The sequence below is a fragment of the Saccharomyces cerevisiae genome, chromosome XII (assembly GCF_000146045.2).
Source record: "Saccharomyces cerevisiae S288C chromosome XII, complete sequence".
Classification (NCBI taxonomy): Eukaryota; Fungi; Ascomycota; class Saccharomycetes; order Saccharomycetales; family Saccharomycetaceae; genus Saccharomyces; species Saccharomyces cerevisiae.
Window position 1 is genome coordinate 265,341 of NC_001144.5, and position 24,453 is coordinate 289,793.

At 38.6% G+C, this 24,453-nt stretch overlaps 16 protein-coding genes across 16 annotated transcripts, besides 1 other annotated feature; 8 read left to right on the forward strand and 8 right to left on the reverse strand.

The window, feature by feature from the left end:
• Positions 1 to 115: 115 nt before the first annotated feature.
• On the forward strand, positions 116 to 937 carry PER33 (Per33p; the record flags this gene model as incomplete). Its single annotated transcript, NM_001181951.1, has 1 exon — positions 116 to 937. The coding sequence occupies one exon, from the start codon at positions 116 to 118 to the stop codon at positions 935 to 937; it is 822 nt and encodes a 273-aa protein (NP_013165.1).
• A 95-nt stretch (positions 938 to 1,032) lies between these two features.
• Positions 1,033 to 1,578, reverse strand: SND2 (Snd2p; the record flags this gene model as incomplete). The annotated part of the gene is made up of 1 exon (NM_001181952.1): positions 1,033 to 1,578. The coding sequence occupies one exon, from the start codon at positions 1,576 to 1,578 to the stop codon at positions 1,033 to 1,035; it is 546 nt and encodes a 181-aa protein (NP_013166.1).
• Positions 1,579 to 1,828: 250 nt separating this feature from the next.
• SPC3 (signal peptidase complex subunit SPC3) lies at positions 1,829 to 2,383 on the forward strand (the record flags this gene model as incomplete). Its single annotated transcript, NM_001181953.1, has 1 exon — positions 1,829 to 2,383. The coding sequence occupies one exon, from the start codon at positions 1,829 to 1,831 to the stop codon at positions 2,381 to 2,383; it is 555 nt and encodes a 184-aa protein (NP_013167.1).
• Positions 2,384 to 2,472: 89 nt separating this feature from the next.
• PET309 (Pet309p) lies at positions 2,473 to 5,370 on the reverse strand (the record flags this gene model as incomplete). Its single annotated transcript, NM_001181954.1, has 1 exon — positions 2,473 to 5,370. One exon carries the CDS (start codon positions 5,368 to 5,370, stop codon positions 2,473 to 2,475), a length of 2,898 nt encoding a protein of 965 aa, NP_013168.1.
• A 297-nt stretch (positions 5,371 to 5,667) lies between these two features.
• Positions 5,668 to 6,123, forward strand: FYV7 (Fyv7p; the record flags this gene model as incomplete). Its single annotated transcript, NM_001181955.1, has 1 exon — positions 5,668 to 6,123. One exon carries the CDS (start codon positions 5,668 to 5,670, stop codon positions 6,121 to 6,123), a length of 456 nt encoding a protein of 151 aa, NP_013169.1.
• Positions 6,124 to 6,289: 166 nt separating this feature from the next.
• MEF1 (Mef1p) lies at positions 6,290 to 8,575 on the reverse strand (the record flags this gene model as incomplete). Its single annotated transcript, NM_001181956.1, has 1 exon — positions 6,290 to 8,575. The coding sequence occupies one exon, from the start codon at positions 8,573 to 8,575 to the stop codon at positions 6,290 to 6,292; it is 2,286 nt and encodes a 761-aa protein (NP_013170.1).
• Positions 8,576 to 8,800: 225 nt separating this feature from the next.
• Positions 8,801 to 9,871, reverse strand: XYL2 (D-xylulose reductase XYL2; the record flags this gene model as incomplete). Its single annotated transcript, NM_001181957.1, has 1 exon — positions 8,801 to 9,871. One exon carries the CDS (start codon positions 9,869 to 9,871, stop codon positions 8,801 to 8,803), a length of 1,071 nt encoding a protein of 356 aa, NP_013171.1.
• Positions 9,872 to 10,037: 166 nt separating this feature from the next.
• RGR1 (Rgr1p) lies at positions 10,038 to 13,286 on the reverse strand (the record flags this gene model as incomplete). Its single annotated transcript, NM_001181958.1, has 1 exon — positions 10,038 to 13,286. The coding sequence occupies one exon, from the start codon at positions 13,284 to 13,286 to the stop codon at positions 10,038 to 10,040; it is 3,249 nt and encodes a 1,082-aa protein (NP_013172.1).
• A 235-nt stretch (positions 13,287 to 13,521) lies between these two features.
• On the forward strand, positions 13,522 to 15,603 carry LAM6 (Lam6p; the record flags this gene model as incomplete). Its single annotated transcript, NM_001181959.1, has 1 exon — positions 13,522 to 15,603. The coding sequence occupies one exon, from the start codon at positions 13,522 to 13,524 to the stop codon at positions 15,601 to 15,603; it is 2,082 nt and encodes a 693-aa protein (NP_013173.1).
• Positions 15,604 to 15,678: 75 nt separating this feature from the next.
• RFU1 (Rfu1p) lies at positions 15,679 to 16,281 on the reverse strand (the record flags this gene model as incomplete). The annotated part of the gene is made up of 1 exon (NM_001181960.1): positions 15,679 to 16,281. The coding sequence occupies one exon, from the start codon at positions 16,279 to 16,281 to the stop codon at positions 15,679 to 15,681; it is 603 nt and encodes a 200-aa protein (NP_013174.1).
• Positions 16,282 to 16,615: 334 nt separating this feature from the next.
• BUD20 (Bud20p) lies at positions 16,616 to 17,116 on the reverse strand (the record flags this gene model as incomplete). Its single annotated transcript, NM_001181961.1, has 1 exon — positions 16,616 to 17,116. The coding sequence occupies one exon, from the start codon at positions 17,114 to 17,116 to the stop codon at positions 16,616 to 16,618; it is 501 nt and encodes a 166-aa protein (NP_013175.1).
• A 470-nt stretch (positions 17,117 to 17,586) lies between these two features.
• Positions 17,587 to 18,252, forward strand: RPL10 (60S ribosomal protein uL16 RPL10; the record flags this gene model as incomplete). Its single annotated transcript, NM_001181962.1, has 1 exon — positions 17,587 to 18,252. One exon carries the CDS (start codon positions 17,587 to 17,589, stop codon positions 18,250 to 18,252), a length of 666 nt encoding a protein of 221 aa, NP_013176.1.
• Positions 18,253 to 18,531: 279 nt separating this feature from the next.
• FMP25 (Fmp25p) lies at positions 18,532 to 20,283 on the forward strand (the record flags this gene model as incomplete). The annotated part of the gene is made up of 1 exon (NM_001181964.1): positions 18,532 to 20,283. The coding sequence occupies one exon, from the start codon at positions 18,532 to 18,534 to the stop codon at positions 20,281 to 20,283; it is 1,752 nt and encodes a 583-aa protein (NP_013178.1).
• A 112-nt stretch (positions 20,284 to 20,395) lies between these two features.
• Positions 20,396 to 21,219, reverse strand: BOS1 (Bos1p; the record flags this gene model as incomplete). The annotated part of the gene is made up of 2 exons (NM_001181965.1): positions 20,396 to 21,127; positions 21,217 to 21,219. The coding sequence occupies 2 exons, from the start codon at positions 21,217 to 21,219 to the stop codon at positions 20,396 to 20,398; spliced, it is 735 nt and encodes a 244-aa protein (NP_013179.1).
• Positions 21,220 to 21,479: 260 nt separating this feature from the next.
• On the forward strand, positions 21,480 to 22,334 carry SIC1 (cyclin-dependent protein serine/threonine kinase inhibiting protein SIC1; the record flags this gene model as incomplete). Its single annotated transcript, NM_001181966.1, has 1 exon — positions 21,480 to 22,334. One exon carries the CDS (start codon positions 21,480 to 21,482, stop codon positions 22,332 to 22,334), a length of 855 nt encoding a protein of 284 aa, NP_013180.1.
• A 241-nt stretch (positions 22,335 to 22,575) lies between these two features.
• Positions 22,576 to 23,910, forward strand: EMP46 (Emp46p; the record flags this gene model as incomplete). The annotated part of the gene is made up of 1 exon (NM_001181967.1): positions 22,576 to 23,910. One exon carries the CDS (start codon positions 22,576 to 22,578, stop codon positions 23,908 to 23,910), a length of 1,335 nt encoding a protein of 444 aa, NP_013181.1.
• Positions 23,911 to 23,974: 64 nt separating this feature from the next.
• Positions 23,975 to 24,104: an origin of replication (ARS1212; Late-firing chromosomal replication origin).
• Positions 24,105 to 24,453: the final 349 nt, after the last annotated feature.

The following is a 24,453-nucleotide window of genomic DNA, read 5'->3' on the forward strand; positions in this document are numbered from 1 at the left end:
AAAAAATATTAATAAGAGAGTTGAAAATTCGATTTGGAATCAGAAATAAAGAAGGGGCCACGATCAAACAAGACTCATTTCGAATAATTGTAAAAAAAAATTAGCACAAAACAATATGACCGTTCCCAGGAATCGTCCCATGGCACCATTTGGCACCATTATCAAATCAAGAATAAAACAACCCCAGTTTTATTGGTTTATAGGCCATTTTTTAACCATCTTTAACTTTATACAATTTCATCTTTCAATCACGTCCAAACAAAACCAATTGTCATGCTATAGAAGATCATTATTTTACATATCCGTTACATATGCCATCGTTCTTTACCAGTTTTTCAAAAGTGACCAGTTAAAGTTCAATTTTACGCTTTTGCGCCAAGAGATGAAGAAATTGGATAATTTGCAGTATTTTGCCATGCTATTCATACTTTTTCTCTTATCACAGTTTAACATCATAATCAGCGGCTCGTTATACAGTCCCGTTATCTTTTCAATCTTTCACTTCCTGAACTATTTTAAGGAAAACCTTTTGCCATTTTTGCCTTTGATACCACTTAATTTGAAAAATTTGTTGAACTCCAAAATAACGGTATTCATCCAAAACTACAATGGATTTTTCTTACAGATGGCGCAAGTATTTGAGATTATCTGCGGCCTACGTGTGGGCCTCTTCTTAGTGCCCTTCAATTTTTTCTTGTTGTTGGTAAGAAGAGCAAACGTGTCGTTTGAGGTAGTGGGTACAATGTTGGCAGGACTAACCTATGTATGGTTTTTCAAATTAAGGTACCTACAAAGTGAATCTATGAGGCAGATATTTAAACAATATGTCCTTAGGTTGGATGCATATGTCAGCCGTACTTTGCCCCCATATTGTTCCCGTTTATGGAACGGCTATAAGAATTTCGTTATGACAGTGTTTTGGAAGATACCTGTGTAGCATGCTCATTTTAAGTATATCTAAATATTATTTTGTATATACTCACACTCCTCTATAGAAAGCAAAAAATTTCAAAAACGTTTGAAAAGCTTTGTTTAACGATACTTGTACTTAATTTTAGAGTCAGTTTCACCCCTCCTCTCCCTTTTCATCTGCCTTTTGGATTTGGATTGTCCCTCATTAGCATTTTTTGAGCGATTATCTGCCTGAGTTTGTTGAGCGCCAGGCATGAACATGTTTTTGAGGCCATATAACTTGTAACCAGCATAGATGGGGCACAATAGTAGACACCACCAAAATTTGAATGTCCTGAAAGCTATAATACCAATGTTACCAAAAAGTGATAGATATATCAAATCAAAAAAATATGATATCAAATTTGTATTGTCGTTCAAGTCTATACCTTGTTTTACTACGCGATTGCCATCATATTTGGGCTTACCGGATAGCACAATGATATACAGAGCAACGAACATAGGAACGTTCAAAGCCACCAGCTTAATCCATTGGCCAATTGTAACCTTACGTGAAATGAATAGACGTACGATAGCCATTCCTAAAAACAAAGAGACTTGCTTGTATAAGCCCTGAATTATTTTTGCATTTGAACTAGCCTGTTTCCTCCCTGCTTTGCCAGCCATTCTACCAACACAAACTTAGACCACTGCCTTTGGTGTCTTCTTGAAGCCACACGTGAATACTACCTTTTTTTCATCTATTATCTTTTTTTAATTACGTTGAAATTTTTCATTTCAAAGGCGCAGAACGAAGGTCGACTAATTTCATGACAGTCGGTAGACGTGGAGAAAAAAGTTGATTGTTAAGCCTATTAAGTTCCACTGAGACAAAGACCCACAAAGCTAGCTAGCATTGCCGCACTTCTCCAGAACAATGTTCTCCTTTGTCCAAAGATTCCAGAATGTATCGAACCAGGCCTTTTCAATGGGAATTGTAATGGTTGTATTCATCATGGCATCCTCATACTATCAATTAATCAATAATAACGCGTTCTCAGTACCTAGTAATATCGATAACGTCAAAACTTTAATAAATGTTAGAACAAGTAGATATTTTGGCTCACAGAGAGGCAAGGCAAAGGAAAATATGAAAATTAAATTTGATCTAAATACAGATCTCACTCCCCTATTCAATTGGAATACAAAGCAAGTTTTTGTCTATCTAACTGCTGAGTATAACAGTACTGAAAAAATAACAAGTGAGGTAACATTTTGGGATAAGATCATAAAAAGCAAGGATGATGCTGTGATTGATGTGAACGATCTAAGATCCAAGTATTCTATCTGGGATATTGAAGATGGAAAATTCGAAGGCAAGGATTTGGTTTTCAAGTTACACTGGAATGTTCAACCATGGGTAGGTTTGCTAACTTACGGTGAAACTGTAGGCAACTATACACTGACCGTGGAAAATAAAAACAAAGTTTAGACTAGTCTTTGCTCTCTCAATTTTTGTTAATTATTTACATGATTTTTTGATATATATGCAGTTGATTATACAATATGATATATGCATTTCTAGAATTTACTCACAGGTAATACTCTCTTAGATTTCCTCAGTTCTTTAAAATATGAAAGATGTCTCATTTCAATCTGTTCCCATTTATTGATCTTGCTTCTTGGCATTAATAAGTAATCTTTCATAAAATACTTGTAATTTGATATGAAGTCACGTACCTGATCTTCTAAAGTTTTTAAATCATCAATACCGTCCAAATATGTGTCTAACTGCCTCATTATACTGTTATATGTATCGCTTTTTAAGTATAGTCTGGGCTGAAATTTATTGGGCTCTTTTTCCTTCATTTTTAATGTTGGCCAAGATTTATCACTGGACTGCGTCTTATCCTCGGATAGTTTCGTTAATAGTCTAAATTTATGGATCAAATTATACCCATGAATTAGTGTGTCATCAACGATTTTCATACCATACGAAAGGGTTCTTGGATCCTTAAATAACGCTTCTACAGCGCTGTTCCACGATATATTATCTAAAATAAAACCTTTTTCTCGCAATTTCTTCCACAGTAATGGCAGCTCATCGATTTTATTCATTGCAATCAACTGACTTACTTTATAAGGGAACAATCCGCTGAATATGCTTCTTAGTTTAATATTTGGCGTTGTAGATGATGGCAAGTTTTCAATGTTTTCAATACGATCCATGTATTTAGCGAAAAGTGTTTCGAAATCTTTCCATTGTTCAATTTGAGCTAGTAATACCAACAATGATCTCATCATCACAAATTTATTATTATTTGATATCCAATCATGCTTTTTGAAGAAAAGCTCATTGTACCGGTTGTATAACTCTAAAGCCCGCTGTGGGCTATCATGTTTCACAATCATTCTCATTGGCCATGCCATGACCGAGGGATGCAGTTTGTTATACGTAACGTCGAGAGTTCCATTGGCAGCATTTTCCATGATGTCTTCTACCATATTAATCGTTTCCTTGATTTCCTCATTATTTTGTAGGCTTTTTTTGGCAACGGCCTTCAATATATAATATAAAATTTTGGAATTCGCTGGTACCTTATTCTGTGACATTGTCTTGTACAAGTTAATTATACCGTCACGATAACCCTCTTTGTCATATGCCTCCATTATTATTTCAAAATGTGTAGCGTCCACCTTGATTACAGAATGTTTTATTAGTTGATCTATGATGCTCAATGCCGTTTCGCAATCTTCGTTCAGTGTAACTAAAAATTTTATCATCATCTTGTAAAATTCACTGTTTACAGCCAGTTTTGAGGTTGTGATCTTGTCGAAAAGTTCTTCACACTTGTTGGCATTTCGTAAACCAATATAAGCTTTGATGGCTTTGTTATACACTGAAATTAGACCATCTCTCCAAGATAAATTCTTTGAATGTTTTTCAAATAATGCTATTGCCTCTGTTGGCCTGTTACTCTCAATATATACATCCATCAATGCAGAGATACTTTTTCCAGTGTGTTGGATATTATAATGTTCAGTCATAAGGTTGAATAATTCTTGAGCGATTAAATGGTTCGTAGTTTTGCAACACATTTGTATCAATAAAGCAAAGTGCCCCTCCGTGATTTCCACGCTAGGATCCTCGCTTAGTCTTTTTAATATCCTAAACGCACCATCAAGGTCATTTAAACCACGATACACTTTAAGCATTATGGTATGCGTTGCTGTTGAAGGCGTTATGTCGTATTTCTTGAATAGTTCGAAGTGGCTAAAACAGGCTGCGAAATCTCCGACTTTATAATGTGCATATAGTAAAGATTGTAAAACAGCGTATGTCGGTATCATACCTCTCCTCAATAACTGTGTATATAGTTTATTGACACTATCCAATTCACCAATTCTGGCCATAGTATACATCAAAATACCATAATGTTGTATGGAAGGTAGCTTACCGATACCGAAAAGAGCATTGAACTGTTGTTGTAAGGCGTCCCAATTATGCAGCCTAGAATGAGCCACCAAAAGATAATCAAATTGGTTTTGGTCGTGCTGAGCATCAGGGTATTTCCAATATGTTGACGAAACCAAATTAAACTTCTGCATGTGACAATACGTCTTTAGAATACACGTCAGGTCAGAACTCACTATCGGCAGGTTATGTTCGCACTTGTAATTCCAAACTGCTTCTGCAGAAGAAAATTTCCTAATATAAGTTAATAAGAACAACAACGTAGTTGCAAATTGAGACGCTATTGCGGGCCCTTGCGTTAGCTGAATTGCTTTCAAATAAGATAAATAATCGGGGCGAACATTTGATTGCCTCATGAATGATAAAAAGTTTCTCAAAACTATCTTGTTCTCCATATAATTCGTAAATTCACAATGTCCATTCACTAGTTTCATCCATTTGACCCATTTATATACAGCTTCTTCATGCATATTCATTATAACCATCCTAGAGAAAATCGAGTTAATGAGGTCTATCACCATTGTCTTTTGTGTTAATAGAAACCGTTGTATGATATCAGAGATTGCCTGATCTAATTGAATACCTCTTTGTAAAATCAATAAAGAGAGAAGGAACTTTTTCAATTCAGGTAATGAGGCATCCTGTTTTAACAATCTTTGTGAACCAATAGTGGTATAAAGAAACTTCTGTGCAATTTTTATAACGTTCCCATAGGCCTGGTGCCGATAAAGATACTTTATAAGGTACTGTCGTTCAAATGTTGTGGTAGCTGAATTACTTGTTATTGATGTTGTTGCTTTCTTTGTTAATCCACTGCCAACCGACTTTAGAGGAACACTTCCGCGCGCCATAAAATATGAGACCAGGTTTCTCTCATCCTGTGAGCATAATGGTGACGTCGATTTATCTCGAAGCAGCTTCCTTATATGATCAGGTACGCCGGTACTCCATATACCCTTCTTATAATTATAATTTCTTAATACGGCAGGAGCACACCTTTTCATAATGGCCAAAAAGCGTGTTTCAGTATACTCCAACACCCTTAATCACTTAAATTCGAAGCTTTGTACACTATTGCGGCCTCTTTCCTGGGTATCGAGGCTGCGTTAGCGTCACCTAGAAATCCCACTTTAACTTACACTACATGATTTTTTATTTTTATTTCTCTATTGGCCCGAAAAGTTACTTTTCCTTCAAACAATGAAAAATTTCAAAATCAAACCTCATCGCGATAGTATTAAAAGTGCTTTCACAAGAATGATACAGGAAGGTGGTCAAGTAAGCAACTGAGCAAAATCAATATGGGTACAGCCAAGCAAAATCAAAATAGAAAGAAGTTTACGAGGGAGTATAAGGTTAAGGAGATCCAAAGAAGTATTACAAAGAAAACTAGACTGAGAAAGGAATACCTTAAAGCTTTAAAAGATGAAGGGTATGCCGTACCAGAAAAGGAACCAAAAACCGTGGCAAAAGAATCTGTAAGGAAGATTAAGGAAGCCAGGGCAATAGAGGGAAAGAAGAAACTAGACGAGAAGAAGGAGATCAAGAAACAAAGAAAGAGAATGCAAAAAGATGAATTAAACAAGCAAAGAAACGAGCAATTGGAAAGAATCAGAGTTTCGAAGGAAAAATTTCAGAGGAGAGAAGATAGAAAGAAGAAATTGACTCAAAGAACAAGGACAGGCCAGCCCTTGATGGGCCCTAAGATAGAGGATCTTTTGGATAAAATTAAGACGGATGATACTTATACCTCCTAGATAATGATATTCTTCAAAATTTCTTTTCATTCGTGTATTTACAGAAAGATCTTTTTATTTAAATTTACTTAATTAGTGTGTATATTAATTTTATTTCCTGCCTTTTGTTAATTCCTTTTTATTGGAATTTGTTATTTACAAGACTGTTTTGCCCATGAGGACTTGACTATTTCTTCGCTTGCTTCTTTTGGAACTCAGATATCAATTCTTTTTGAACATGGGGCGCTGTTGGAGCGTAATGACTAAACTCTAATGAAAACTCACCTTTACCTTGAGTCGAGGCTCTTAATGAGGTGGCGAAACCGAACATCGTGCTCAAGGCACATTCTGCTTTTAATGTAAATTCATCATGACCATTTTCGGTATCCTGTATTACTGCTTGTAATTTATTCAATAAACCGATGACGTTACCTTGAAACTCGTTTGGCGATGTTACTGAAACATTCATGATAGGTTCCATGATCACCGGCTGTGCCCTCAGGAAGGCGTCACGGAAGGCTGACATAGTAGCTGTTTTGAATGATAATTCATTAGAATCCACGGCATGAATAGCACCATCATTGATTAGCATTTTAACATCCAAAACACGATGACCGATCAATGGTCCCTTTTCACATACTTCTTCAAAACCCTTACCACATGCAGCCAAATACTTGTCCGGTATACGGCCACCAACAATAGCGGTCTCGAATATGTTGCCTTTGGTAATGTCATCCACGGGAGATAAGGTACCGATAACTCTACCATATTGACCAGCGCCACCAGATTGTTTTTTATGTGTATAATCAAAATCTGCCGGGATGGTGATAGATTCTCTATAGGAAACCTGCGGTTTACCCGTGACACAGTCCACATTATATTCACGTCTCATTCTTTCAACGTAAATCTCCAGATGCAATTCACCCATCCCAGAAATAATTGTTTCTTTAGATTCAGGATCGAACTTCACTCTGAATGTAGGGTCTTCCTTTTGAAATCTGTTCAAAGCCTTCGAAAAATTCGATGCGTCCTTTGAATTTGGCGTAATCGATAACGAGACAACAGCATCTGGAACATACATGGATGACATAGAGTATTGAACGCTACCATCAGTGAATGTATCTCCAGAAGCACAGTCAATACCAAAAGTAGCGCAAATTTCACCTGAGCCAACTTCATCAACATCTTCCATCTCACTAGAATGCATCCTGACCAATCTTGCAACCTTCACTTTTTTACCAGTCTTTACATTTGTAATGTAATTACCTTTTCTTAAACGCCCCTGATATACGCGAACATAAGTCAATTGACCATATTTGCCTTCTTCCAATTTGAATGCCAATCCAACAAATGGCTGTTGCACCGCAGGAACTAAGTTAACCTTGGCTTCGTTGTTGCTCACATCTAGAGCTGTATTCAACACTTCAGAGGGATTAGGTAAGTAGTCTACAATAGCGTCCAAAACGGGCTGAATACCAGTATTTGCCAGTGCGGATCCCATCAAAACTGGTGTAAAAGACCTAGCAATTGTAGATCTGCGAATAGCATCTTTAATTTGTTGCGTGGTAGGCTCCTTTTCTTCCAAAAACATTTCTGCCATTTCATCATCCACATCAGCAAGTGTTTCGATCAAAAGTTGTCTTTTTTCCTCCATTAATGGCTTCAAATTTTCAGGCACTGGCCCTTTTTCTATAATTTCACCATTATCACCCTTGTTGTAAATAGCAACTCTATTAATCAAATCAACGACACCAGATAAGCTTGATTCCGATCCGATAGGAATTTGTACAGCAGCAGCAGGTATTTTTAGTTTCGAATTAAGTTGTTCTATTGCACGGAAGGGATCTGAACCCATACGATCCATTTTGTTGATGAAAGTTACTCTTGGAACATTATATCTACGCATTTGACGATCCACGGTCACAGTTTGGGATTGAACACCTGAAACAGCACAAACAACAAGAACTGCACCGTCTAGTACTCTAAGAGCACGCTCCACTTCGATAGTGAAATCAATATGACCTGGAGTGTCGATCAAGTTGAAATGATAGTTTTTGCCCTCTTTATCCCAAGAGCAGTAAGTAGCGGCAGACTGAATAGTAATACCCTTTTCCCTTTCAAGATCCATAGAATCCATCTTGGCTCCAACATTATCCCTACCACGAACCTCATGAATGGCTTTGATTCTTTTTGTATAGTACAGAACACGTTCAGTGAAAGTAGTTTTTCCGGAGTCAATATGAGCAGATATACCTATGTTACGCAATTTATTACATCTTCCAATATCGTCTGGAGTAAGTTTTTGTTTGATTTCATCCACCAAAACTTTTTCTTCTTCATATGTAGAACGAGCAAGTGGACTCTCATGAAAAGACCTTCTCGAGAAACCTGAAAAAACTTTTGAACATGTGAAAAAGGGTATTCTACCTCCAACCATTTTTCGAGGCACCCACATCATTTTCTGGACACTCATATTGGTGATATATTGCAGTGCTTTCTACCTTCTTCCGTTTCAATCTCCTTTATTAAATCTCGTTTTTTAGATATTTTCATCTTGGAAATTTCGGCCGCTTGTGAAGTTCCATCCCCACAATAATAATGCAAAGTTATCATATTAATATATATATATATAAAAGACATATAAAAAAAATCAAATGTATTGTGCATCTTGGATGCCAAAAGTTACATTTTCTTTCCTTCATTCCGGGCCCTCAATGATCGTCTTGATATTATTTAACGGGTGGTGGCTTGTTTCTTCGAATGCCTCGACAGCATCCTTAAAGCTATAGCGATGTGTAATGAATGGTTTAAGCGAGAGTTTTCTGCTAGAGACTAGCTCGATGGAGTCACTATAATCACCTTGACAGTATCGGAAACAGCCTTGGAATGTCAGTTCTTTTGTTGGAATGATCGAGATGGGAAATTGTATTTCCTCTTGTCCCATTCCAACTTGAACGATCGTTCCACCTGCCTTACAGACTTCGATGCCTGCTCGAACGCAAGGCTCTGCACCAGAACATTCAAACACAACGTCAGCACCTTTCTTGCCGATTGCTTTTTTTATAACACTATCTACAGTAACGCCATGTGGGAGATCACCTGAGTTGACGATGTGGGTGGCACCAAACTGCCTAGCCGTTTCCAGCTTGTTTTCTAATAGATCTACAAAAACAACATCTGCAGCACCAAAGACACTGGCTACTTTCCCGGCTAGCAAACCTATGGGCCCAGCTCCAAAGACGACGCAACGGGCTCCAAACTTGATCTTTGCTAATTTATTAGCATGGATTGCCACTGATAATGGCTCTATTAGTGCTCCTTCCTCGAATGACACATCATCAGGAAGTTTATAGACGAAATCTTTCATGGTCTTATAATACTTTGTCAAGGTCCCATCAAAGGGAGGTGTCGCAGCAAATTTTAAATTGGGGTCCAGGTTGTATCTGCCCTCTTTCATCTCCGGTGAAAACCTGTCAGGTATTCCGGGCTCAAGTGCCACCCTATCTCCTACTTTAAGTGTCTTGACGTTCTCACCTATGAGGGCCACTATTCCTGATGATTCATGTCCCAGCACCATTGGTGATTCTACCACGTAATTGGCTATTCTTCCATGGGTATAGTAATGGATATCTGACCCGCATATTCCTGTCGCCTTGATCTGGATGATTACTTCGTTAGGATCTGAAATCTTTGGGATGCTGACATTAGTTAGGGTGATTTTACCAGGTCGCTCTAGAACAATAGCTTCTTGTGTAGTTAAGTCAGTCATGCTCAATGGTGTTCTCTATCCTCAAGGCAGTATGAATATGTCTTTTTAGTGTGTATGGATATATTTATGTATATACTTATACAGTTTTCAATTTTATTTTGAATTAATTCAGGAGAGGGGTTACAATCTCCTAAGGGATAGTAGCGCCGGTGACATTTTATTCGCTCTAAGATGAACTTGAGTTCGAGTCCACTTTGAGGATATTATGGATTTCCATTAGGATAGGCTCTATCTCACTGGGATCGCAAGCCACGCCATTGCCCAAACGAATGGCATGTGATGCGTTTGCGGGTTTGACAGATTCTGGGGTACCTAATCTCTTAGTATCCAGCATAAATACTTGATTTCTCACTTGATGCATCATTGGATAGGCGGGAGATTTCGTGGTTATGTGTGCTACGTCTGCAAAATGAATGTGAAATTGAATTTTATCACGGCCGTTATGCAAAACAGTTTTCAATTCTATACATATTGTAATCTTAGTGCCTGCCTGAGGGTTATAATATACTATCTGATACTCGTTTAGATTATGCAACCCAATGTTCACCATAGTGGAGTACTGACTTCCACTCTCATGGAATTTGCCCCCTCTTTCATTGAGAATTACTTTTAGAGCTTTAAACAAGGATGACGTGAATTGTAGGTAGCTAAAAATAAAATGATAATCCATTTTCGAATTATCTAAGAAAGGTTGAATTATATGTTGTGGGTTTGAAGGTGATAGTTGAACTGTCAGATTTTTAATAGAGTCGTCATTCGTTGATATCTTTATTGTGCAGTCTTTATCATCTTCGTCATTATTGGAGAGATACTTGAAGGAAATTTCATTCGGTTGTAATGCAATTATCTTGAAGTTTTCGGACTCAAAATTCTTGTGCAATCTTTCCACGACATCCGTTAGTACAACCAATTGCATCAATTTTTGCCTAAATTTGGTTAGATATTGCACTATTATACCAAGATTTGTAAAACTCTCCTCCAAATAAAAGGCTAACGGTTCTTCTTGTACAAAATGAATGTATAGTTTATCAATCTGGCATTGAATCATCATTGTGTTTCTTTTAAATTTAGCATACAATCGTATTTGGGAATTGGAGTAATCTATCCTCAGAAACATGGAACTTTCTAATATGGAGTTCAGCGCTTTTGAACCTTCCAAAAATGACTCCAATTCTAGAGTTATTATTGATATGTTATCATTAGTATTACTTCCTTGGATAATATATTGAGGTAGTTTTTGCTCGTTGATCATTTCAGAAGAACAAATCTTATTGCGAATTTCTAGTTGGTTCAAAGAATCGATCAACATATGGTTTATAATTCTGTTTAAAATAGTTCTTTGCAATATCATAATTTTTTGATATGTTATTGACTCCAATTTGACAGTCATCACGTTGGAATTGTCTAAATATTTGAGATTCCATTTCCCACGTTGAGAGACAATTTTACCGATTCTTTTTTCCACCACACATGATGTTTTAGAGGATATTATCGATAAAATCAAATACCAGTTGAGCGGCCAATGTGGTAGTCTGATAAATAGGTCCCTTTGTAATAACAAGGAAACATCACTATTAGTAGTGCTGTTACCAGCAATAGCATATTTATTATCTTCTTTTTTAACAACGCTTTCGCCGCCAGTATTCACTTGAGTCCTGATTGGTTTATCAATCTTAATAATCCTGCTGCATGACCATCCCGTGTTTTCAAACATGGTGGTTAAAACATGAATAATCTTGTCCAGTTTCAGCTGCTGTAGTATTCTTGCCAATTCCTCTGGACCTTCAGCTCTATTTATCTTTGACGCGTAATTTGATAATAGTGGAGTAGGATTCCTAAAATAAAACTGCCCGCTCAATAAATCAATTTTTAATTGAATAGGCGCCATGGAAACACATGTGGTAGGGAGTTGAAATAATAGAACATCCGAATTTTCTTCGTCTTCTTGGAATATATCCCTTGCCAACAGCTCCGATCTGATGATTCTAGCATGATTGAACATAATTTCATCCAAAATCCCTTCGATATTAGATACAATATTGTTATAAATTACAGGCATATTTTTGGCCCTTGATGCACTCTGGTTGTCCCATTTTAAGATAAGACTTTCTGTTGTTCTTTGAATGCCAATAGTGATCTTACCCTTACTGTCCATTTTCCCATTCAGCCAATATCTAACTGTAATTGTACTTTTTTTAGAGTCATAGTTATGGATCAAATTACTTTTGGAAAATTTACCGCCGTTGGCCAGCTTTAAAAACTCTCTATGAACCATGTATAGCTGTAATGTCAACACGTATTTGTGCAGAAAATTGTATAGGGATAATAATGGATCATTACTTTTCAAAAGAATTTCATTGATCAACTTCTCTAATCTTGGCTTATTCAAAGGAAGGTTATTTCCGTTGGAACTTGAGTTTTCTTCATTGTTCTCACTATCGCCGTTAGTCGAAGTAGCTTCTGTAACTGCTGAAACAGTTTGTTCAGCTTCCGTGTTAAACAACAATTTTAAATCCACAAAAAACAGAGGGGACTGTCTATTAACAGTCGATAACTGGATTTCAAATTCATTAGGGACAGTAAAGTAGATTCTACCGTTTTTGATATGATAGCTGTTTAATGGTTTAGGAATGTTCATTAATGCAATTTTTATTGAGACAGTCAAGTTCAAATCTTTTAATCTCTGTAAAATCAATCCAATGGGAACTTTGGCCATTCCATCTACCATATCCATAGAGTTACTGACACCGCTTAATTTAAAGTTGTGTGTAGGTAGATTTGGCCTCCCAAGACTCAAAACTTCCAAAGCGGTGACCAAATCCACGTTGGGCAATTTAGCATTGGTCATAGAGTTTAGACTGCTTTTCAAAGCCCAAATACAATTGTTGACATTCATGTTAGTCGTTCTAAACCAGTTCAACAGATCGATTAGTACGTGAAAGTTGTTTTGTTTTATAGTACGGGTCCATTTCACAAGCACGTAAAGTTTCAAAAATTGTGTCCTTAGGAATATAATCAGCTGTAAGAAACGTATTTTCTTTGCGGAGTTAGGCTCATTTGCCTGGGTGTGAACATTAGTTTTCATGTACTGAGCAAGTTCCTTCATTGTAAATACCGTCAAGTTCCTTATTACTAATGCCAGACTGACTTGATTAATCTCAACATGCGGCAACGCTGGCGGAGGCGCACTTGTCATAGTCGCTGCACTTGTATCTTTCGGTACCATTTCTAGAGATTCTTTTTGGGTGGCCGTAGTTTCCGGGTCGGTTGCAGAAGGGCCATGCAGTTGAGTGTTCTTAACGGGACCCTGTTGCTCTTGCCCATTCTGCTCGGACCGGTTCTTCAGTGCGTGCATCTCGTTAGAAAGTCTCTCCTCATTAGCCAGCATTTGTGGGGATCCTATCGTGGTAGTCATTGCCCAGCCAAGAAAACCCTATACTTTCCTGCCACTTTTTAACTCTTTTTCTGATGATCTTTACAACAGACCTCTACTAAACAATTGAAAAATTCACCGTTTTTACTTGAACCAGCGACCGTGCGATGGGACAATCGTTTAGTTAACAATAAGCGGGACAAAGTAATTAAATTTAGTGGCATCTAGAGAGAATAATTGAACGCAATGAAGAGAGCATGGTACGTTGAATTGTAGAATGTGGGGGGATAGTATGCGCGAGCTTGGTGACGCTATGGATAATGAGTTGAATGCAGTGAAGCCGGTGGTGGAAGAAGGTGGCATGGATGGTGCCAGAAAATTTATTAAGGGTAAGAGCTTTCAGAAGTCTTCTACCGAACATATGTTGATTTCGCCCGGTAGGGATGGTTCAGTGCCATTGAATGGGTTGAAATCGTCGCCGGCAGACCCGCACTTGTCTGATGTTAATTCTATCTTGGACAATCATCGTGGCGGTGGCGAGACAGCTTTGACGTCTGTAAATAATATTATCATGGCCACTTCGACGAATGGGGACAGTGATGGGGTTGATGGAGATGCCAAGAGGCCGTCTATTTCTAACTGTTCGTCGAGATCATCATTTTTTGACACCGTACTGAGCACGTTTTCCCTAAAATCAAATTCACAAGATACGGTTACTAATGAAGTCAAAAATATTGAGGTCCAGTTTGCATCCGAGGAGGCTAATAAAAAATTCCGCCAAATGTTCAAGCCATTAGCTCCTAATACGAGACTTATTACGGACTACTTCTGCTACTTCCACAGAGAATTCCCCTATCAGGGCAGAATCTATCTCTCCAACACACATTTATGTTTCAACTCAACCGTGTTGAACTGGATGGCAAAGTTACAGATTCCCTTGAATGAAATTAAATATTTAGATAAGGTCACCACAAATTCAAGTGCTATTTCGGTGGAAACCGTGACTAACAGGTACACTTTTTCCGGATTCATAGCGAGAGACGAGGTTTTCCAATTGATTACAAGAGTTTGGTCAAAGGAAAACTTAACCAATATCAATGACGTTTTGGAGGTTGATGAGAGGGTCTCCAAGAAAAAGGGAATATCATCGACCCCTTCTTCCATATTCAACAATGTTTCTACCAATGCATATAACGATTTCATATCGACAACCACTACTGAACCAACAAGCAGGGCTTCCTACATGAGCGAGAACGACATGCTCATCGAGGAGGCCATAAGGTCCGTGGACGATTACATGGGCACACCAAGAGCATCGCCATCTTCTTCATCTTCGTCGTCATCGTCGTCATCGTCTTTAGGCTCTTCAACAACTTATTATTGTAGGCCCGTATATAGGTTAAAGCCAAACGCACCATTTCAATATGAGGGGCCATTCCATGTACAAGAAACCATGGACTTTCCTTATAAACCTGAGGCTAATAATGAATACGTGCTTCTGGAACGTCAATTCAGCGTTCCACCCGGCCTACTTTTCATTATGATGTTCAATGAAGATAATCCAGTTTTTGAGTTAAGCTTTTTGAAAACTCAAGATTCGTCCAACATCTCACACATAGGGACTTTTGAAAAAGTCAATAAAGATGGACAACATTACAGAGAATTCCAATACACCAAACAGCTGCATTTCCCTGTGGGGCCCAAATCCACAAACTGTGAGGTAGCGGAAATTCTTTTACACTGCGACTGGGAAAGGTACATAAATGTTTTAAGTATAACAAGAACACCAAATGTTCCTAGTGGTACCAGTTTCAGCACCAGAACGAGGTACATGTTCCGATGGGATGACCAGGGGCAAGGTTGCATATTAAAAATAAGTTTTTGGGTGGACTGGAACGCATCCAGTTGGATCAAGCCAATGGTAGAGAGCAATTGTAAAAATGGACAAATTAGCGCCACTAAGGACTTGGTAAAGTTAGTCGAAGAATTTGTAGAGAAATACGTGGAATTGAGCAAAGAAAAAGCAGATACACTCAAGCCGTTGCCCAGTGTTACATCTTTTGGATCACCTAGGAAAGTGGCAGCACCGGAGCTGACGATGGTACAGCCGGAGTCGAAACCAGAAGCTGAGGCGGAAATCTCAGAAATAGGCAGCGACAGATGGAGGTTTAACTGGGTGAACATAATAATCTTGGTGCTCTTGGTGTTAAATCTGCTGTATTTAATGAAGTTGAACAAGAAGATGGATAAGCTGACGAACCTCATGACCCACAAGGACGAAGTTGTAGCGCACGCGACTCTATTGGACATACCAGCCAAAGTACAATGGTCAAGACCAAGAAGGGGAGACGTGTTGTAACAGAGTAATCATGTAATATTGTATGTAAGGTTATGTATGTTCGTATGGTATGGAAAAAAAAAAAAAAAAAGGATGCTATGTGGAGAATGTAAGGCGTGGTAGCTCCGGATAATTCAGTCTGTAGGCTTCATCACGGGCAGTGGCCTGACTCTGAGAGCTTGCTCCGGTATTAAGTTGTGCGTTTGAAATTTTCTGGAAAAAAGAAATTGATTGGTTGAAGCTATACTCGTCGAAAGATTTCTTCGGCAGTGGTTGTTGCTCCACCTGCACGGGAGTTGTGTTTGCGTTTATGTTCGGCTTGGCTATATTATTAGCGAGTGATGTTTGCAATTTGCTGTATTGAGAATCAATTTGGGTGCGTAAGCTTTCAATAATTTTGCAGACCGCAGGCACTTCCAACTTTATGAGTTGCAGGTATTCTCTTTTATGAATATACGATGACGACGATGACGACGACGCATCCATGCGCAAAAGCTCAGGGTGTCTAGATAGTTTGTTAGTCAATAAATCCACATATCTAAAATAATAAATAAACGACAGCGACAAGTCGTTGGCCTGGAACGCACACTGTGCCTTTTCCAATATGCCGATGCATGTTTTCAGGTAAATTCTCAATGGTATCGCCGGATTGAAGCGATAATCCTTAGCGTCCTGAACCAATTGCTTACTAGACTTCATGACCTACCGGGGCCAGATAAAGATGCGGAAGGAAGAGAAAAAATGTATAGTGGTTGGTGAACCGCAACAATAATTCGTGCCAACACTTTAATCGAAGCAAAAATTGTCTTGTATGTTATTAATATTATCTATCTAACCATTGATTTACGTATAAAACTGTCGATGCTCATCGCCTAGCAATGAAAAAATTTTTTCTTTTTTTTTTCATTATTTCTCTTTGTTGCGTACTTTTTTTCATTGCGTTTCGCGGCAAAAGCGATTCGAGTTGACTGGAAGTGTGTTATACTATAAAAAGTGTATATGCCTATTTTTGGTTCTGATCTTTACTTTACTGTTAAGTACTGGCTGAGGCAGTAGACTCTGCCTCTGTTACGGCAGCGGTATTCGCCTCGGCATCAGCAGCCGCCCACGGTAGAGTAGGTTCTGTTGTTTTGACGTTTGCCAAGGTACTGTCCAAATGCTCCTTCAGCAAGGCCTCATTACTTTCCTTCTCCGGACCCACCGATTGCGTGATCTCCTGTACACGGTTCAAGAACTTGTTCAAATTGTAGCCCGCAGCAGCATCAGAGACTTCTTGTGTGTAAGGGACACCCCTCAACTCCTTGACTCTTCTTTTGTGCACTTTGCCCTTTAAATGCGTTTTTAACGCTATAGCAGTCTCCATGTATTTGGCACAGTGTATGCAATAGTGCTGACCAAGGCCCGGTTTGGTTTCATCCAATGGCTGGTTCAGAAGCTTCTGTACTGATTCCTTGGTGGACAAATCGTTATAGATCAGGTCCAAGTCTCGTGTTCTTCTTTTAGTCTTGTATCTCTTCACCGAATATCTACCCATGATGCGCTATTGTTTTATCTTCACTTGTCTGTGTGTTTAACTGCCTTTCAATTCACCTCATCTCATCTCCCGCTACTTTCCATATATAAAAGCAAAATTAATTTGCTTTTTCCCCTGTCAGTATAAAAAAATTTTCCGCAGGATATAGAAAAAAAAGAAATGAAATTATAGTAGCGGTTATTTCCGTGGGGTGCTTTTTTACACCTGTACATCTTTTCCCTCCGTACATTTTTTTTATTTTTTTTTTTGGTTTTTTTTTTTCGATATTTTTCCCTCCGAAACTAGTTAGCACAATAATGCTGACTAAGGAAACTTTTCATCTCAGAATTGATGGTCAGTTTGGTTTCTCTAGAGAATAGTTTATAAAAAGATGTTGATGTGGAGCAACCATTTATACATCCTTTCCGCAAGTGCTTTTGGAGTGGGACTTTCAAACTTTAAAGTACAGTATATCAAATAACTAATTCAAGATGGCTAGAAGACCAGCTAGATGTTACAGATACCAAAAGAACAAGCCTTACCCAAAGTCTAGATACAACAGAGCTGTTCCAGACTCCAAGATCAGAATCTACGATTTGGGTAAGAAGAAGGCTACCGTCGATGAATTCCCATTGTGTGTCCATTTGGTTTCCAACGAATTGGAACAATTGTCTTCTGAAGCTTTGGAAGCTGCTCGTATCTGTGCCAACAAGTACATGACTACTGTCTCCGGTAGAGATGCTTTCCACTTAAGAGTCAGAGTCCATCCTTTCCATGTCTTGAGAATCAACAAGATGTTGTCTTGTGCCGGTGCGGATAGATTGCAACAAGGTATGAGAGGTGCTTGGGGTAAGCCACACGGTTTGGCCGCTCGTGTCGACATTGGTCAAATTATCTTCTCTGTCAGAACCAAGGACAGCAACAAGGATGTTGTCGTTGAAGGTTTGAGAAGAGCCAGATACAAGTTCCCAGGTCAACAAAAGATTATTTTGTCTAAGAAGTGGGGTTTCACCAACTTGGACAGACCAGAATACTTGAAGAAGAGAGAAGCTGGTGAAGTCAAGGACGACGGTGCTTTCGTTAAGTTCTTGTCCAAGAAGGGTTCTTTGGAAAACAACATCAGAGAATTCCCAGAATACTTTGCTGCTCAAGCTTAAGTTCTTTTCAAACATTTGAACTAACTTAAAAGAGAAATTTTTTTGATTTAAATTCTAGTTTATTAAACAGTAAATATATTTATACATTATTGTAATACATATAATTATGTGTTTTTTTAAAGTTCAGCATGTTGGGTAGTGATATATCCTGAAGTCAATGGACACTGTTGCTTTTTGTATACCAGCAGGAAAAAAAAAAGCCTGAGCTGCAGTAACGAAGAATTGTTGAATGCGTCTAACAAGAAAGGGAGCAATCGATAACAGGGACGTGCGCCGCTAATGTCATTCAGATTATTCACGAGGACTTCTCAACGTCTCCCTCGCCTTAACTGGGTTAGTCCCATCAGGCGATACGCCAAACAACCTCAATACGATGAAGCAGAGTTGTTTGCAGAGAACATTAACCATGGCGCATATAAAGCAAAGAAAAGGCCATCAGACGAGCATTTCCAATGGCCTGAGAAGTCTCCTGATCAGATCACAAAGGAATCTGAACTCCAATGGGAAAGGATGGCGAAATTATCTGCTGTTGGGCAAGGGATCCTCATTCTCGTGGTAGTGGGTGGGTTGGGAACGGCCTACTTGCGTTGGCCAGAATTAAAATCCTGGTGGTTAATCAAGATGAATGGCGGTCGCATAAATGCAACGCAAGAGCAAAGTGGACAGGATTCGTTGGAAAAATTGATCAGACAAAAGGCCAAAAATCTATTAAGGGAGATTCCTCAAGTGCCTGCCTTTCAACTTGGAATAGATCATCCTGGTGTATACATATGGGGAAGGTGTCATTCTAAGGACTCATTGTTCCCTGTTAGAGTACCTAATTTGGATGGTCGTAAATTCAGAGATATCCTATTAGCTCCCTCTGACGATTTCAACACCAATTTTGCAATTGACGAGAAAGGCGATTTGATATCGTGGGATGATTTGGGACAAACAAAAACGATATTGCCAGATCAAGATTTGACCTCAATGAAGTATTCTAGTCACTTTTTGTACGCTTTGAATAAAAAGGGTGAAATATTGGTCATACCTATAAGAACGCCGGATCTGATAGCTTCGCAAGTATCATCAAGAAGGTCGAAATTGTTGCCATGGAAGACAAAACTAAGATATGATTGGAAATTACAAACAAATCAGATTTTCAACGGTAAGGAAGGAGAAAAACGTGTAGTACAATTTGACGCTGGTAGCCATCATCTGGTGTTGCTATCTAATTTAGGTAAGGCTTATTGCTGCGCGACGGGAAATGATCAAAAACAAGCTCAAGTATCCAAAGGACAATTCGGTATACCAACATTCTCACAATTCGATGAGTTTCCTCCCAATAATCAACTATTCGAAATTGAACTGCTGAACAAATTTAAGCATGAAGGAGAAGACGTTGTCCGCAAAAGAGAAATTAAAAAGATAGCTTGCGGGTCGTACCATACACTGGCAATAGATAAGACTGGTGAAATTTATGCCTTTGGCTGGAATAGGTTCGGCCAATTGGCACTACCTATTTCGTACAATCTAGAATATGTTTCTTTCCCAAGATCGGTAACGCATGCATTTAAACCGCATTTCCCGGGGATGACGAATTGGAAATGTGTGGATATTCATTGTGATGATGAAACATCGTTTGTGACCATTCGTAAGCCTGGCTCAACGTCAGACCATCATTATTTCGCGTTTGGTAATGGACTTTTTGGTGAATTGGGCAACAACACTTTCAAGAACTCGCAATGTGATCCCATAAAAATCAAGTCGGATGACAAGAAATTGACCAACTGGAGTTGCGGCTCTCATTGTGTGTTCACTGAAACTGAACAAGAAAACGAGGTCATTGCATGGGGTAATAACGACCATGGCCAACTAGGTATTGGAAAGAAAACTATGAAATGCGCTAAGCCAATGAACATTCCCGAAGTTCTCAAACCAGGACAAGACACGACAGATTTGGACTCAATTTATAACAGTAAATTACACTTAAAAAAGGAGCAACGTGTAGTCACCAATGGTAATAAAAGTTGCTTATACTGGCGGGTTTGAGAAACGAAAGAGCATAGAAGGAAAGTAGCGAGATTCGCGATGTTTTTTCAACCCTTATAATGATGCATGTATATATGGTATGTTTATTTATATATAGAACTCACGGTTACTTCTATCTTAACCATTTCAACACATAATAAATACCTATGATCAAGAGAATTAACGCGATCCAAAAGACTAGTTTATCTTTGAACACCCGTTTATTGATAGAGGTGATAGTTTGTTCCGAAACACCCAATGTTCTTAGGCCATTTGACATTCTATCTTGTACCTTGGATAAAATTTTGTTTTGTTCCACTATATTTTCGAATGATTGTTGGCCCATTTCTAGAATGTAATCTAATTGAGCGTTACCCCTTTCGAAAACAGACTGTTCCTTTTGTAGCCCTTGGTACAACGGTAGTCCCCCACCGTTGCTAGAGCCCTCTTTACCATTTGCACTCGCACCACCAACGTTCCTTTTATTCATGATGGTCTCTGATGTACTAAAGGGGTTATCGGAGTCCATAACATGCGATGCTCCTGAGCCAAACAACTGAGTTCTGGAATTATTTTCGTTGTAGGATTGTTTTAAATCCTTAAACTTGGCAGTAAAGTCGTGCAGATCCTGTGTTAAAGTTGCTAGTCGATTAGCGAACTTAGGATCAATTTCCTCTGCATTAGTATCTTCTTTATATCTGTTTAAATGTTCTGCATATTGCTTAACTGTTTTCTCCAGTGAGACCAGAGTTGCAGAGATGGACCCTTGTAAAGAAATAGGGGCGGTCACAGAATTCTTTTCAAACCTGGCCAACTCTTGTTGTAGTTGATTTTTTTGCTTCACAGCATGGTTGTAAAGAGCGTTCTATTTGATGGTAGTAGCAAAATACCCTGTTAGTATTACATCTTGTTTTAGCAATAATGAGAAAAGATGCCTCCGGCGATCAAACATACCATTCCCCCCTCAAATCAATATGATTAAGTCACGATAATATCTGCACTATTGCCGTGTTTCCTTCTCCATCGACAGCGTCGATCCTGTCTATTATAGCCAGCACACTGAAAATTTCAATGGCTGGCTTGTTGTTCGCGTCGCAACTTTTGATATTTATAAAAAGAGAGAAGGCATATCCAAAGGATAAGGTATTGTCTTTGTAAATCAATCAACCAAACCTCTACGGAATTTTGACCCTTGAAGCAGGGACTATTACACGAAAATGACTCCTTCCACCCCACCAAGGTCCAGAGGGACTAGGTACCTTGCGCAGCCTAGTGGCAATACTAGTTCTAGTGCCCTAATGCAAGGTCAAAAGACCCCCCAAAAGCCTTCACAGAACCTAGTCCCTGTCACTCCCTCAACAACTAAGTCTTTTAAAAATGCGCCATTATTAGCACCTCCCAATTCGAACATGGGTATGACCTCTCCATTTAATGGGCTTACGTCTCCTCAACGCTCGCCGTTTCCAAAATCTTCAGTGAAGAGGACACTATTCCAATTTGAAAGTCATGATAATGGAACAGTAAGGGAAGAGCAGGAACCATTGGGTCGTGTAAATAGGATATTGTTTCCCACGCAGCAAAATGTGGATATAGATGCAGCAGAAGAAGAAGAAGAAGGAGAAGTTCTTCTTCCCCCCAGCAGACCTACATCTGCCAGGCAGTTACATTTATCACTTGAAAGAGATGAGTTTGATCAGACACATAGAAAGAAGATTATTAAAGATGTACCTGGTACGCCCAGCGACAAGGTGATAACATTTGAATTGGCAAAAAATTGGAACAACAACTCTCCGAAAAATGACGCCAGGAGTCAAGAAAGTGAAGACGAGGAAGACATCATCATCAATCCAGTGCGGGTGGGTAAAAATCCCTTTGCATCAGATGAACTGGTCACTCAGGAAATTAGAAATGAACGTAAAAGGGCAATGTTGAGAGAAAACCCAGATATAGAAGACGTAATAACATATGTCAATAAGAAGGGAGAGGTGGTAGAGAAACGAAGGTTAACGGATGAAGAAAAGAGAAGATTCAAGCCAAAGGCATTGTTTCAATCTAGGGATCAAGAGCATTGAAGAAATGAAAAAAAAAAGTTTCTGGAACGATTATATTTTATTTACTTACTTATTCTACATTTATTTGCAAAGGGGCATTAACATCAACATTTTACATATTATAATATATACAGGATATTCTATATTACAACATTAACAGGATTTTTAACTTTTCCTTACCGTATTCTTTTATTCTGGTTTTCTGTCTTCAGAATAATAGCATATTTCATTGTAGTATTTCGTCAAAGCGAGTTAGGGGAGGATGACTACAAGAAAGACAGCTTCCTCTCTTCAGCTTTTAGGGAAAATCACAGGAACAAAAGCTGGAACTAAGCAAAAGAAGATGAATTTCATTAATGGACTGATATGGTTATATATGTGTGTGTGGATGGTACACGGAAAAGTGACGCAGAAGGATGAATTGAAATGGAATAAAGGATACTCGCTACCAAATTTGCTAGAAGTGACAGATCAGCAAAAAGAACTTTCACAATGGACTTTGGGTGACAAAGTAAAACTTGAAGAAGGGAGGTTTGTTTTAACTCCTGGAAAGAACACAAAGGGTTCACTTTGGTTGAAACCTGAATATTCAATAAAGGATGCAATGACAATAGAGTGGACGTTTAGAAGTTTCGGGTTCAGAGGCAGCACAAAGGGGGGTCTTGCATTTTGGCTGAAGCAAGGAAATGAGGGAGATAGTACCGAGTTATTTGGTGGAAGTTCGAAGAAGTTTAATGGTTTGATGATATTGTTACGATTAGACGATAAGTTGGGAGAGAGCGTGACAGCGTATTTGAATGACGGAACAAAAGATCTTGATATTGAATCCTCACCGTACTTTGCGTCATGTCTGTTCCAATACCAGGATTCCATGGTACCATCAACATTAAGATTGACTTACAATCCACTAGATAATCACTTGTTAAAGTTGCAAATGGACAACAGAGTGTGTTTCCAGACAAGGAAAGTTAAATTTATGGGCAGCAGCCCATTTAGGATTGGAACAAGTGCTATCAACGATGCATCCAAAGAATCGTTTGAAATCTTGAAAATGAAGCTTTATGACGGAGTTATAGAGGATTCGCTAATTCCTAACGTGAATCCTATGGGACAACCCAGAGTGGTTACTAAAGTGATCAATTCTCAAACTGGTGAAGAGAGTTTCAGGGAAAAGATGCCATTTTCTGATAAGGAAGAAAGTATAACGAGTAACGAGCTTTTCGAAAAGATGAACAAGTTGGAGGGGAAAATCATGGCAAATGATATCGATCCATTACTCCGCAAGATGAACAAGATTGTGGAGAATGAACGTGAACTGATTCAACGTTTAAGACCACTGTTAGATCTGAAGAAAACAGCCATAAGTGACGATAGTTTCCAAGATTTTCTTTCGATGAACGCAAACCTGGACAGATTGATAAAAGAACAAGAAAAAATTCGACAAGATGCCAAGCTGTATGGCAAGCAGACCAAAGGTCATGATGAGATATTTTCCAAAATAAGTGTATGGTTGGCACTGCTGATTTTCATTATGATCACATTGGCGTACTACATGTTTAGAATTAACCAAGACATCAAGAAGGTCAAACTTCTGTAAGCTCTTGTGTCTTTGTTATATGGGTACAAGATATAAGAAACATAACTATTACATACGAAAATGTGCATGTTATCTATATCCTTCTTTATATAGATGCTGTTAACTTCTTTTTTTTTTTTTGGGAAAATCAACTGTTAAACGCGACAGTAAAAGCAGCAAAACATTAATTTTGCTTCCAAGACGACAGTAATATGTCTCCTACAATACCAGTTTCGCTGCAGAAGGCACATCTATTACATTTACTGAGCATAACGGGCTGTACTAATCCAAGGAGGTTTACGGACCAGGGGAACTTTCCAGATTCAGATCACAGCAATATAGGACTAGAAAATATCAGGTAGCCGCACTCAACTTGTAACTGGCAACTACTTTGCATCAAACTCCAATTAAATGCGGTAGAATCTTTTCACAAAAGGTACTCAACGTCAATTCGGAAAGCTTCCTTCCGGAATGGCTTAAGTAGGTTGCAATTTCTTTTTCTATTAGTAGCTAAAAATGGGTCACGTGATCTATATTCGAAAGGGGCGGTTGCCTCAGGAAGGC